This window comes from Macrobrachium nipponense, chromosome 24, assembly GCF_015104395.2.
Source record: "Macrobrachium nipponense isolate FS-2020 chromosome 24, ASM1510439v2, whole genome shotgun sequence".
NCBI lineage: Eukaryota > Metazoa > Arthropoda > Malacostraca > Decapoda > Palaemonidae > Macrobrachium > Macrobrachium nipponense.
Genome location: NC_061091.1, coordinates 9,718,214 through 9,731,450, shown reverse-complemented (window position 1 = coordinate 9,731,450; position 13,237 = coordinate 9,718,214). Strand labels below are relative to the sequence as shown.

Sequence of the window (13,237 nt, the reverse complement as noted above, 5' to 3'; positions counted from 1 at the left end):
GATAAAGGTTTGGAAGAAGACCTCCTCACCCTGTTTCTTTCTAACTTCTTCACATATGAGGTTAGAGATTTCCATTCTTCCGCACTCAAATCCTTGCATTCATTACAAGTATTACCAAAAGAACATTCATACATCCTGCATTTCTTGCAAATAATATGAGGATCAATCGATGCCTTCGGCATCCTAACTTTACACCCCACGTTCACACACATTCTCACCACATTTCCAGAATCAGACATCATGTTGAACAATCCAAATCAAATTCCAAAAACGGTCCACAATCGCGTATGCCAGTACAATCAATGCAAATACGTCACCGAGAAGTCCAAACGAAGATCAATTGCGATGCAAAATACGAATCCAGCCGGAGATACCCACAACGATGTTGCCAGTATGGCCGACAGAAAAAATATGATAGAACATGGGGATGGTTCCTAGTCCTGCCACCCAGCGGCAGGTAAGTAGATCACCTGACCTACAGGTAGCGTGTGCGCGAAATTCGAATTTCTGTCGGACGACGGAGTCAAATAGCTAAGTATATATCTGACAGGTAAGTTAAATGTATAAAATTGGTTTTTACTACAAAGCGATTGAGAGCCCTTATGTCTAGTACCAGTCTCCAGCCCTGATGTCCTGGGGACTACAAACAGGCAATTGTAAAATCCATGGGAATGGACTTCTATCACTTCTTCTATGGCCAAGTGCTTTTCTGATCCTCTCAAGTACACTGTCAATGCGATAGGCGATGAGACTAAAGGAGGAGTCTCTGAGAAAAGGATGCAGTAGCCCTCCTTTAATACCCTGATGATCCATGGCTCTGCTCCTCTGCGAGCACACCTCTCCCAAAACTTCAGGAGCCTGGCTCCAACTGGGGCACGAAGGACTTCTTGCTCACTTCGATTGAGACTTGCTGCCAGAGTGCTTCATGACAGACTTCTGGTGGAAGTGGAGGTTGGAATAGGGTCTTGAATGAGATTGTGGTTTCTTTGTGCTAAAGGGGTGCTGCTGGAGTGGAGAGATAAACTTTGGACGAAAGGGCACAGACGAAGAAGGCTTGGCGCAAGACAATTGAGTAAGGAGATTCTGCGTTGACTTCTGCAGGTCTGCGGCTATCTGCTCTACCGTGGCTTGCGGGAAGAGATGAGAAGGGTCCAGAGGAGTGAAAAGCAAAGCTGCCTTCTGCGAGGCTGTAACTCCCTTTGACGCTAACAAACACCTTAGGTCCCTCTTCTTCAGCAAGCCGAAGTTGGAGAGAAATGCAACCTCTACTGCGCCATCACGGACAGCCTTATCTGTGCACAAAAGCACGCTCAAAACGTCGCCTTCCCTTGTTCCCTCTTCCTTTACAGCCACTCCTTGACCACCTTCATCGCTTTCCTGGAGGAAGTGGACAGAACCATCATGGGAAGGAGAGCGAGTTCCCGCTGACTCTTCAACATCATGAACGAAGAGGCAGGCTATGCAGGAGGAGAAGTGAAGAAACCAGGATAACTCTCCAAGAGGAAGCAAAGTAAGGCCTTGTATGCAGTCAGTTGGGCCAAATCTTGACCCCCCTCTTCCTCACCCTCCGAAGAAACTGGTGAAAGATCGTCCGCTGTTTTAGGGAATTGTCCCACCGGAGGAGCTTTCTTAACGTAACTTAGAATCTCCACCAGCTGTCTTTTCACAGGAGCATGAGAGGGATCCTCTGATTCCGAAGCCGAGGTCTGTTGTTGCTGATGTCCTGAAGCGGAAGAATCTGAAGGGGCAGGTGCAGAAGCAGATATCGCGGGAACGGGATGGTCATCATGGGAGCAGGAGCAAGCAGTATGGAAGTGGGAGTAGGCAAAGCGGGAGTACATCCACAGACATGCCTTTCCAACGGCAGTCGGTCGTATCCTGGGACTTAACAACAGGACCGACAGAGGGGGCGGCAGCCTGTGGGCAAACCCCATCAGCCTCCCTTGGACTTCTAGTATGTCTTCTCCCAATAGCAGGGGAGCGGGACAGTGATCTTCATCTAGGAGAGCCAATGGGACGGGCAACCACCACCTCCTCCACTGACACATCACTTTGCACTTTGTCACCTCTCACTTTCTCCACTTATCCATGAGGCCCCTGAGGGACACTCCCAACTCCACGACGGAACATAAAACTAGATTAAATTTGGCATCAAACTTATTATTAATCCTCGACTCGAGACTGGCAATGGCACTGGGTTCAGAAGCATGAAAGCTGAGCACTGGAGGAGGAGGAGGGAGAGAAGGAGGGCTGAGGATAGGAGAAAGATTATTCCCAAGAATAGAAGGAAAAGGCAGCCCGGAGTCTGCCTTATGCTAGGGGAAGAGTACCTACTAACAGAGGCCCTACTTTGAGCTCTAGCGGCTGCCTTCTTAATCCTATTTTTCTCCAACCTATTAAGGTGAGACGCTAAAAACTTCCACCTACTCTCATCCCACTTCTTACACTCATCACATGTAACTCTTGTACATACCTGACCTCTGCAATTGGTGCACCTAGTGTGTTCATCATAGCATAACTTGGTCAGTCTAGTCTTGCAGCCTTTGCTGCAGTAACAAAGACTGAAAGTACTAGAATCAGACATACTGATAAACTAACTAAGAGAATGAAACTAATGATGGTAAACCCAACTAAAATAATACAACACCGAAAGAAAATCAGCTAAAGCGAGTACATCACCGACTTCAGGCAACTAGAAAGTGGTGAACAGGAATTTAGGAAGCGTAAGACGATGTCTTGTCAGCTGCACAGCATGAAGAATGACGCTATTGGCTAATGTCACTTGAGAGTTCTTGCTACGGTAGGCAGGACCTGTCACCCACACATTGCAATAGTTACTTGCGCACGAATTTTTTAATTGTTCATACGGGAACAAACCTTAGGTCTTAACAATAGGATAATTTCTAGCACCTGGCTGGATCCGGTTAAAAAACAGAAGAAATACCAAACAATGATGAAAGAGTTATTGCATTAAAACCTAGTATGGATGTAGAATAAGGCACCTATTTGTGTCCGAATGATTTACTTTTGGATAGAGCAAGTAATAGAATACCATCTGGTTCATGGTCTACTTCAGGTGACACCAAGAAAAGGTTAAACTTTATACAAAATGTTGTTGACACTTATTGGTATAAGTAGCAGACAGATTATTTCGCTACACTCATTGTGAGGCAAAAGTGGCACACAGATAAAAGAAAATACAACCTGATGATATTGTTCTGATAAAAGATACTAATGTTGTGCGAGGGAAATGGAAAATGGGAAAGGTTGTAGAAACAGAAACAGACAGAGATAATGAGGTGAGAGATGTAAGCATTGGATACAAAATACAAAGACCAGGAAAATATAAGGGACAAAGTGACAGTTATTAAAGATCGGTTCACAATTTGGTGGTATTGCTACCCACTGAGGAACAATAAATGTGGTGGGAGTGTATATGCCGATGCTCACTGATGAGTACATTCTGGCGATGGGCAGTGGTACTGTTGACGTGGACAGTGTCTGGTTGCTGGGGGCTTTACACGTAACCAGGTGCGTAGTTGGTGAGGAGTGCAGCTGTGCCCTCATATAAGCCCAATGGTGTTGACATGTAGCTTGTGTTCTTTAAGGAATGTTATTATTTGTGTAATGATATTTATAAAATTGTGATGTGTAGGTTAAAGTCTTATCAGCACTTTGACACCGGTTCATCTACTACAGTGATGTGTTAATGTAAGAGCTGATAGAGGAAATTAGCTAATGTTTGATGCACGAGAAATCTGCTGGGTATCAGATAGGAGGCATTGTTGTAAGAGACTTTTTGCAGTTAATTGTTACTTATCTTTTGACTTGGTAGTAACGGTGATTGTGTCATGACATTATGGTTGTTATGATAATTACTGGTGTGAGTTTATACACATTTATGCTCATGTGGTGATAAGGATTAATAAATGTTTTGCCGAGGTGATGGGTAAAATTTTTGTTGTTATGTTATCTTAACTTATTATAATGTTTACAGATCGAAATTAAATTTTTTACAACAAGCTGAGTTTTATCTGGTACCTGAGCAGACTCATTACTTGTGTTCTTCCTAAACTTCAGTACCAATTCTCCATATACATATTTGAAGCACTGTATTCAGCAATCTTTGTAAATCTTGTGGTGTTTTGCTGATGAAAACAGTAACATCTGAATACTCAAAGTCTGTCAAGTTTCACTGATTATTCTAAACTATCTCTTCCCACTATGTTATTATAAATTTACAAGAAGTGGCAAGGACATATCTTTGAAGACTTCTATCTGGCGAAAATGAGATGCTCCTGCCTTTATATCCTTGCAGTCCAAGTTTTTGCCATAGTCTGAAGGAAAGGATGTGAATGAATGACTTCCAGATACCGACTTGCATGACGGTCGTCAATAAACCATACTGTTCAACGATATATTTGGCAGATATGGATGCCAAGAGAAAGTGCCTTTGTAAAATTGCAAACTAACTAACTGCTGAGAACCAAGATTAGATACTATTTAATACATGTAACTCATGCTATGATTATGTTCCTTATCAAAAGCCTTGAGGATCTTCCTGAAATCCAATCCATAAGAGTGAAGAAACCAGGAAAGGACTACCCTGTTGACCTTGACGAAAAGCTAACCTAACCATCACAGTCCCATTCATCCTACTTGGCTTCATTCCTATGGACAGGAAATATCCAGAAACAAGAAGACTTGGGGTTTTGTGACGAGGCATGCAAAATTCTGAACACTTCAGAGGTGTTAGCAGAAGGCAGCAGCTGATGTGCAGAAGCAGAGGAAGAAGCAGTTTCAGCATAAGCAGAGGCAACGATTGTACAGATGCAACAAGACTAATGACACAACAATGTCCAACATCACATATTAATTAGTAAAGGAAGACTTGATGGTAGTAATAACCATACGTACTATGTCTATGATTAATAACCGTGTCTAAAGGTAGGAAGATTATGAGTGTTAGCTGGGGGAGGAAAAGGAGAATAGCTATGGATGCTCTGAACTTTGGGCAGAATAGAGCTCAAACTTTATTTCTGTTCCTAACAGACAAAAGTTCCTGTACTTACAATAAGACTTTACTTCAAGTGGATCAATTTTCATGAGAAATAAATAAAGAGATTTTGTTGAATACCCATGCCAGAGCATTCGCACGAGACTGGGTGGTGTCAGAACTGAAAATATCAACACTGAATCAAGACCTAGGCTTGGCTTACCTACACAAAGTGAACTGCTCATGACAAGGCCACCCAACCTTGAAGATGGGTAACAGCCAAAGAAACAATGGTGGTGGATACGATAACTACCAACTAGTATTTCTTTTGATTCATCGCAAACCCATTACTCCTACTCGGCCTTCTGTGCATTTGCATGAATCCAAGGACACAACCAATCTGGAAGAATCAACTACTCACTAATAAGTAGCAGCATTCAGGTGGCATTAAGGTCAGTCTCTTTCAGACCCAAGTTAAACATTAGACTCGCTTAAAGAGGGGTGCCAACTTTTTTGTAGCTCTCCCAAGCTCTTGGAGTGCACTGTAGGTTGCATCACCAAAGCTGAATTTCATTTCATTCTTTATATTTTCTGCAGTGTATTTGACGGTTTTCTGGCTTTGTGATATTTCAGTAGGTTCACAATTTTAGCAGTGTGTTAACTCTGCCAGTTTAAAGTAATTTAGAAGTTATAATGAGTGCCTTGGATTTATGCTGGTCCTTGCTTAGCTGTTTTTACAAGTGATTCAGTGTGCATGAAGGGTACTTTATGACCGATTCTTGAGTTATTACAGTTCTGAGGTTGTTTTCTCGTTTTATCAAGTAGCATTTTCATATGCCTCACATTTGTTAACTTCAAGTTAGACCTGATTTAAAATATTGTAATCTGATTTTGTTGCTACTGTTGCAGTAATAGGGGTTAGTTTTTTCTAGACCTCGGAGTCTCTACTTGAGACTCAGAGGTCTGGAAAAACTAACCCCTATTAATAATAATAATAATGTAGCTGCAGTTATAATGAGTGCCTTGGATTTATGCTGGTCCTTGCTTAGCTGTTTTTACAAGTGATTCAGTGTGCATGAAGGGTACTTTATGACCGATTCTTGAGTTATTACAGTTCTGAGGTTGTTTTCTCGTTTTATCAAGTAGCATTTTCATATGCCTCACATTTGTTAACTTCAAGTTAGACCTGATTTAAAATATTGTAATCTGATTTTCTTGCTACTGTTGCAGTAATAGGGGTTAGTTTTTTCTAGACCTCGGAGTCTCTACTTGAGACTCAGAGGTCTGGAAAAACTAACCCCTATTAATAATAATAATAATGTAGCTGCAGTTACATAATTCTTTACACACTTATTTTTTCATTATTTGTCTGTTAATAAAACCATGTATTTTGTTGTGTTGGGGTTAAGTACTTTTCACTCTTCATAATTCTTCCAAAATACTGTATTATATGCTTTGAGTTATTTGTGTCTTGACTGTTCTATTAGCATGGTGTTGTAACTGTTTTTGGTGTTCTTTGTTAATTTTTACTATAACTGCATACTTTACCAAGCTGAACTCTTACCATGGTTCAACATAGCCATTTGTTTACCATGTTTAGGAATCCTCATGAGTGGATTTCTGGGATCAACTGCCTCTACACCATTCATTGCAGTACGGGGTTTACCCGAATGTCCGTATTTTAATTTTTAAGTAATATCCAGTAACTTTTTCCCTATGACACCTAATAACCCCCACTGTTCTGTTGCACCTGGTTCAGACAACAAAATAAGTGAGCCTGATTCTTACTCAGGCATCTGAGGAGACCGGCCTGAGTATCACCTATGAATGAGCAACCAATCTCTTTCCAGGTATATTTGCAAATTCTCTGACTTTTCATGCAGATGCATAAAAGATATGTAAAAGCAATGGGTTTATATTGAACAAGATTCAATTTTGTTTTAATAAAAAAATCAATTTTGCAGTAGAAGGATTTGTCACCAATAAAGCTGACAAAAAAGAAAGAAAATTCAAGAAAAATCACAAAATTGTCACATGAAACTTGGGAAAGACTTGAAACCAAGCGCAAAAAGAGATAAAACAAGGATGTCTTCATCTGCTCAGCAGACTCTTCTTTGTGGTGAGTCTTCCCTTTGAATCCTAAAGACTTGATTCTGCTAAGCAATGATTTCTTTGCACTTCATAATCATGTCACATGAAACTACTAGCAGATTCCTAACCTACTATACTTGTATTTCAATAAATCCATCATCACTACATGAAGTCTGCCAGCTATTTGACCTCAAAGTTTTCAGTGCTGCTCAAGATGCTCCAAAGCAATCTGTTTTCAACACTCGCAAGCAATATATTTACAGCATTAAAACACTTGAAAAGTACTTACCAGGAAAGTGAAATCCTCGGGTAACTGAGAAGATAAAAATTGTTCAGAATGACCAAATGCTTTCAGTTACCATTTATAATAAAAAGTTTCAGGTAATTTTGACAATGCAAAAGTTTCAGGTAATTTTGACAATGCAAAAGCACACTAACAACCATAATTATGACAGCCAACAACAGTTAATCATTAATTTCCAAAATAGAAGAATGGACAAAATTATCTTGTACGAACTTAGTATAAAATAATGTACAATTCAATATCTAACACAATTCATATTTTTATCAACATACCCTCTTAATCAGAATTAAAGTGCTAAAAATTTTCTCTATGCCCTTAAATAGCAGCCTATAATGATTCTGTACATGTATCATTAGTTTCACATGATCAATTAAATAAGTTTATAATAAGCAATAAAAATTCATTACTTGGAAATTTTGTTTCCCATATTACTACTTATCATAAACTGCAATTAAAACATGTAAAGTTAAAACGATTCATATATGTAGCAACATAAACCCCCAATATGCACATCTACATATTGAAAGACAGAACCTGACAAGCAGGTAACAGTATACCAGGACACACAAATTTAGCCTTCCTTAGCTGCCTACCTGGGAATCGGAATGTTCCAGTGTGCTTGGGTGAGGCGGAAATAAGTGCAGGGCTTGAGGGAGTGCTGGAATTACAGCTGGAGGTGTTCGAACTGGAATCAGGACCCTGTAAGTTAAAGGAAGAGGTCACACTTAATTCCTTTTTACAATTATATGCTCCTAATACCTTGTAAATTCAGATGATGCTACACAGAACCTATAGTATCATAATTATTTTAGAGAGCCAAACATAAATCATACTCAACTGTTTAAATATAACCCAAATTACTTTTTAGTTTCTAATGAACCTAATACTATACATAATTCACATCTGAGAAAAAAAAAAAATTTTTCTTTACTCTACTTTTTGTGGTTTTTCTTTTACTTAGCAATGAGTTTCCTCTTTTACTTGACAATGATTTTGCTCGATCTTTAAACATGATTCTTCAACTTCCATTCAAACCATTGTAAGACAAACAAGGGCCCAGGCAGAATTATTATTACTAAATAGTTTAGCCAGACCACAACACTCCAAAGTACTCTAAGAATTAAATTTATCCAAAACAATTTTTTTCTATATTCATAGCACACCTGAAAGAATGGGACATTAATGGACGGCTGGGAGTAGGATATAGTGGTACGTATTTGGGGGAAGACATCGTTGTGATGATGCGAGGGAGATACACCGGGTGTGCCTCGACTAGAAAGCCCACTTCCTTCAATACCCCCTTTCTTCAGTGTCTGAAATAAAACATTCAGGTTTTAGTTGGTACATTATTTAAGTTACTGAAATAATCATTCAGGTTTTAGTTGGTAAATTATTCAAGTTAATGAAAACAAAAGAAAGCAAAACATTGTTACAAAATTCAAGCATGGGAAAACAAAGAAGATACATACACACTAACAATGAGATTTATTGGCATAAACAGCAAAATGAAAGCACTTCTATGGGAGCTTCACATGTTGCTTCTGTCCCTAAGAGCATCAATTTCTTCTCCTTTCATTTATTATGTCCTCTTCTCATACAGCTTATCTGACCACAATTATGTCTACAAATCTGAATGTCACTAATTTTTTTCATAACAATACAATCAGACAACCCTATTTTCTCTAGAAATCTTGAGAGATTTCCGTGCTTCATTTCTCTACTAACTAACAATTGGAAATTCATGACAAATTATACAAATAATGAAGTCTACAGAAATCTTATCATTGTCATATTGTGAAATGACACGGTTTACAACAACCCCATCAAAGTTGCTCAATTTCCATTTATGAAATCTCAGTTGCACTAGCCTGCTCTAATCATGATTGAAAAGCCCAAATTGGGCATGGCTAAATCCTCAGATGACACTATAGATCACACATATGTGAAATTTTGCAGCACCAACAGCTATGACTCTTCCAGACTTGCCATTTGTGACAGTTTTACTATTCTGCCACCATTTTCTCATGCATACTGGCAATATCTTTGTCCTGAATAATGGTTACCGTCATTATTTCTGCTTTTGTTTTTTCTTTCCATGATTCCTTCTTCTTCCTGTTGTTAATACGAATGTTCATCTCTCTTTTGTGTTCTTTCCCAATTTAAGTCATTTTGGTGGTTATCATAACTGCACATTACCTTTGGAGTTCTGTTTTTAATTATTTATTACCATTTTGGCTACCAATATTTATTACCATTTCGGCTACCAATGTTTATGATATGTAGTTGATATGAATGTTTGGCTAATTTTTTTCTCTCTTGGTTAATATGTAGTGTGGGACAGCAAAAACTGGAGGTCCTATTAAGAGATCAAGACAGAAGCTTGGGTTTATCTAAATCCTGCATTTTGGGTATAGCCTCCCTTTCATGGAGAAAAACTTCCACTACCACCTTGATTCATCTTTTAGTCTTATACTTATGGTGGTGGTCAATGAAGAATTTAAGCAGAGGATGACAATAGGCATGAACCACAAAAAAGATGGAAAGCACAAAAAAGCTGGAGAGGAATGACAATTATATGAACGTTCCATACAGCTGAATTTAGTTAGGGAATGATCCTAGGTTGAAGTCAACACAGTAGAACTGACAACTGAAAAGCCAAGTCGTTTCCTATGACTGATTATCCACAAGTACCCTTGCAGTCACTTGTTACTGTACTATTTCTTAGGTCCTTCAGACTTATGAATGAGCAGGCCTGGGGACATGACTACCACACACTTGGCTAAATATGGTTTAATAGGTTTATAATGGTATCAACAGCCAATATTGAGATAAAAATGATGATGTGTACCTAAGACAAAACTGTACATACTTACATCTGTGAATATTTGAAGGAATTCATGTGGTAATCCGCACGAGGGAGGTACTTTGGATTCACACTCTCTATGGCATTTGAAATGGCATTCCTTACACTTCAAACCTGAAATACATTCATTTCATCAGTATATCTTGATTGCATCAAAAACATAAATGAAACAAACAATTATAAACCAATCATAACATTTATAATTTTGACTATGCACTCTTTAGTCTTTCCACAACTGTTCATCCAAATCTTGATGTATTATGGGCACTCGTTCCCCTGAATTAAAAAATCAGCAAATAGCACCAATAAGCTGAACTTGGAACATATTATACTGTATTGTTCTTGAATTAGCCAATCATCTTATCAGATGCTTTGAGAGTCTAGACTCCTGATAAAGGAGTCTTTTCCATGAAACGAATAACATTACAGTAGTTTTAGCACAGTATACATGCCCTTTCTAATAACTTTTTATTTTGTTTTGTAAAATTCAATCACAGCTCACATAATATCATAACAGACAAGAATTAAAATCAGGAGCAATTCCCGAGTAACTTAGGTCAAATATTTATGAGATGTACTGGAATGGGAAGTTGAAGTTCCTTTTAGTGAGTTACAAATGTTCTTTGTGATATTTTTTGTACTTTACTTTGCAAAATTCAATAGTATTACAGTTGACATACTATCATAAAAGATAAGAACTAAAACCAACAGCAATCCTTGAGTATATCTATGAGCAACTATATACAAGATGTATTGGGACAAGGAGATGTAGTATGTATACATTCCCCAATGAATTCTCAATTCACACTAATCTCCCTGTATCCTGAGCAGAGGTGTGTTGCCATAAAATCATTTATGGCCCATTTAAATTATAGGAATGTTTTTGCACAAAATTAGTTCAAATATTATGGGGAAAAATCATTAACAAAATGAGCTGAACTGGAGTTACAGCTCAAAAGAGCCCTACTGTCCTTGAAGAATTAACAAGGCACACTGCAGCATTCCTTCCCCTAATTATGTTTTCCATTTTGCTCATTCTCCTTTGTATTTCTCTCTCAACTGTTCTGATCTTTAAAATCATGGCTCAATCAATCTCCTCTCCTACAGTCTGGTTTATAATAGAAAAAAACAAGACTGAAGAGGTCATTTATATACCAATGGTTTGTAATTTGTAGAAGCCTACTCCTATACTATATTCATGATGTTCAAAAATTAACACTTTTTTTTACTGACCACTAAGAATTGGAATCTTGAGTTGGCAATAACCACAGGTAGCAGACTTAATAGTTTTGATGAAACGATGGTTCACGTTATGGACCATAGAGCCCATGGATCCTGTTAGGGTAGGTGTGCGTGGGGACTTTGGAACACTTAGGGTACCTGTTAACAGAAAAATATATTACAGTCATAATTCAAAAAATTTTAAAAGCAACATTCCTAAAACTGTTTAATGATATGGCAATGGTGCTCAAGACAAGTTCTACCATAATAAGGTGAAATGCATTAACTCCAAAATCCTTCTTTTGAGAATACTTGCGTTAAAGATTTGAGTACTCATAACTCTTTCCTATTTATATCTGCTCTGTAATGCCTACATTTGTCTCATTCTGCTCTTCAATAGATATGTACCAAATTTGTGAAAATACATTTTTGGAGTTAATGTGTTCTGCCTTTCTGCAGCACACTGTAAGCTTGAATGACAAAATCAAACAAGATTTTATAATAATATCATGTATTATATATATATCTTATATATATATATCTATATATATATATATCTATATATATATATATACAATATCAATATATTATATTAATATAGATTACATATATATTTACTATATATATATATAATATATATATATATATTATAACAAAATGCCCATCTGTCTAGTTCCTTTTTTCTATATCGTTATTATCTCATATATCTCTCTCTCTCTATTCTCTCTATCTCGTCATCTATATTAATCTATATCTTATATCTATATCTATCTATATCTATCTATATCTTATCTATATCTATCTATATCTATCCTATATATATATTAATAATATATAGAATATATATAATCTATATATATATATATCTAGTATTTATATATATATTATAATATATTATACATATATGAACCAGATATTTATATATACAATATTATATATAATAATATATATATTTAATACAATATATATAAAGCATAGTATATCATATATATAATATATATATACAATATATTTATATATATATAATTTTCATAATAAAATTTATTTGTATACTCAATGTTAAAGTTAGCTTATATGTACTTGCACGCCAATAGGTGAGTTGACATTCAAACAAGAGAGAATGGCTGCTCAGATAACTGTCTAGTATACTTGTTCTCCACCTGGTGTGTTTTGAATGTTTTAGCTCTTGTCAGAATTCACCCTGACAGATCACTAAGTTGTGAGGAAACCGGGCGGGGTCTACTTTACCAGTAGGTAAGCATCCAAATTAAATAAATTTCATGCAAATTTATATTATTTGGGATTAATCTTACCTACAGTTAACCCATTAGAGCCAGGTTAAAAAAAACATATGCAGCACCCCAGACAGAATAAACTTTGAGGTCGGGCAGTTAAAGAAAAAACATAGCAATGGAAAGAGGAATACATGAAAATACACATGGTTTAAGAACAAATTCTAAAAAATTCTCCCTATCTTCCACAACAATTTGAAAATGAAGATTTACAACCCTATGTAGGGCCTCTATTAAAGACTATCGTAAATTTTACCAAGTAATATATGTTTTTTCTAATAATTATATTTTGTAAAATTATAATTACAGGAGGTCTGCAATTGGCCATCTACCAGAACCTGATGGCTGAACTTATCCCTGAAAGGTATAAAACAAGACTTGTATCTATATAGCCCCACTTACTGCCTTAATCTGTGCACCACAAGCCTTTACTACAGATAGGAAGATAAGTGTTCTAATTTCTTCTAAAT

General features: G+C 37.1%; 1 protein-coding gene across 5 annotated transcripts in view; it reads right to left on the bottom strand.

Annotated features, from left to right (window-relative positions):
• The window catches only part of LOC135205436 (kinase suppressor of Ras 2-like), a 174,351-nt gene that overhangs the window by 68,673 nt on the left and 92,441 nt on the right, over positions 1-13,237 (bottom strand). For 4 of the 5 annotated variants that reach the window (XM_064236015.1, XM_064236016.1, XM_064236018.1 and 1 more), the window contains exons 7-11: positions 11,488-11,634; positions 10,265-10,368; positions 8,555-8,704; positions 7,985-8,090; positions 7,377-7,400 (exon numbers count right to left, since the gene is read on the bottom strand). In XM_064236015.1, the coding sequence (XP_064092085.1) occupies positions 7,377-7,400; positions 7,985-8,090; positions 8,555-8,704; positions 10,265-10,368; positions 11,488-11,634 (531 nt within the window). The remainder of the gene's footprint in view (positions 1-7,376; positions 7,401-7,984; positions 8,091-8,554; positions 8,705-10,264; positions 10,369-11,487; positions 11,635-13,237) is intronic. The other variant, XM_064236019.1, reaches the window with a different exon arrangement.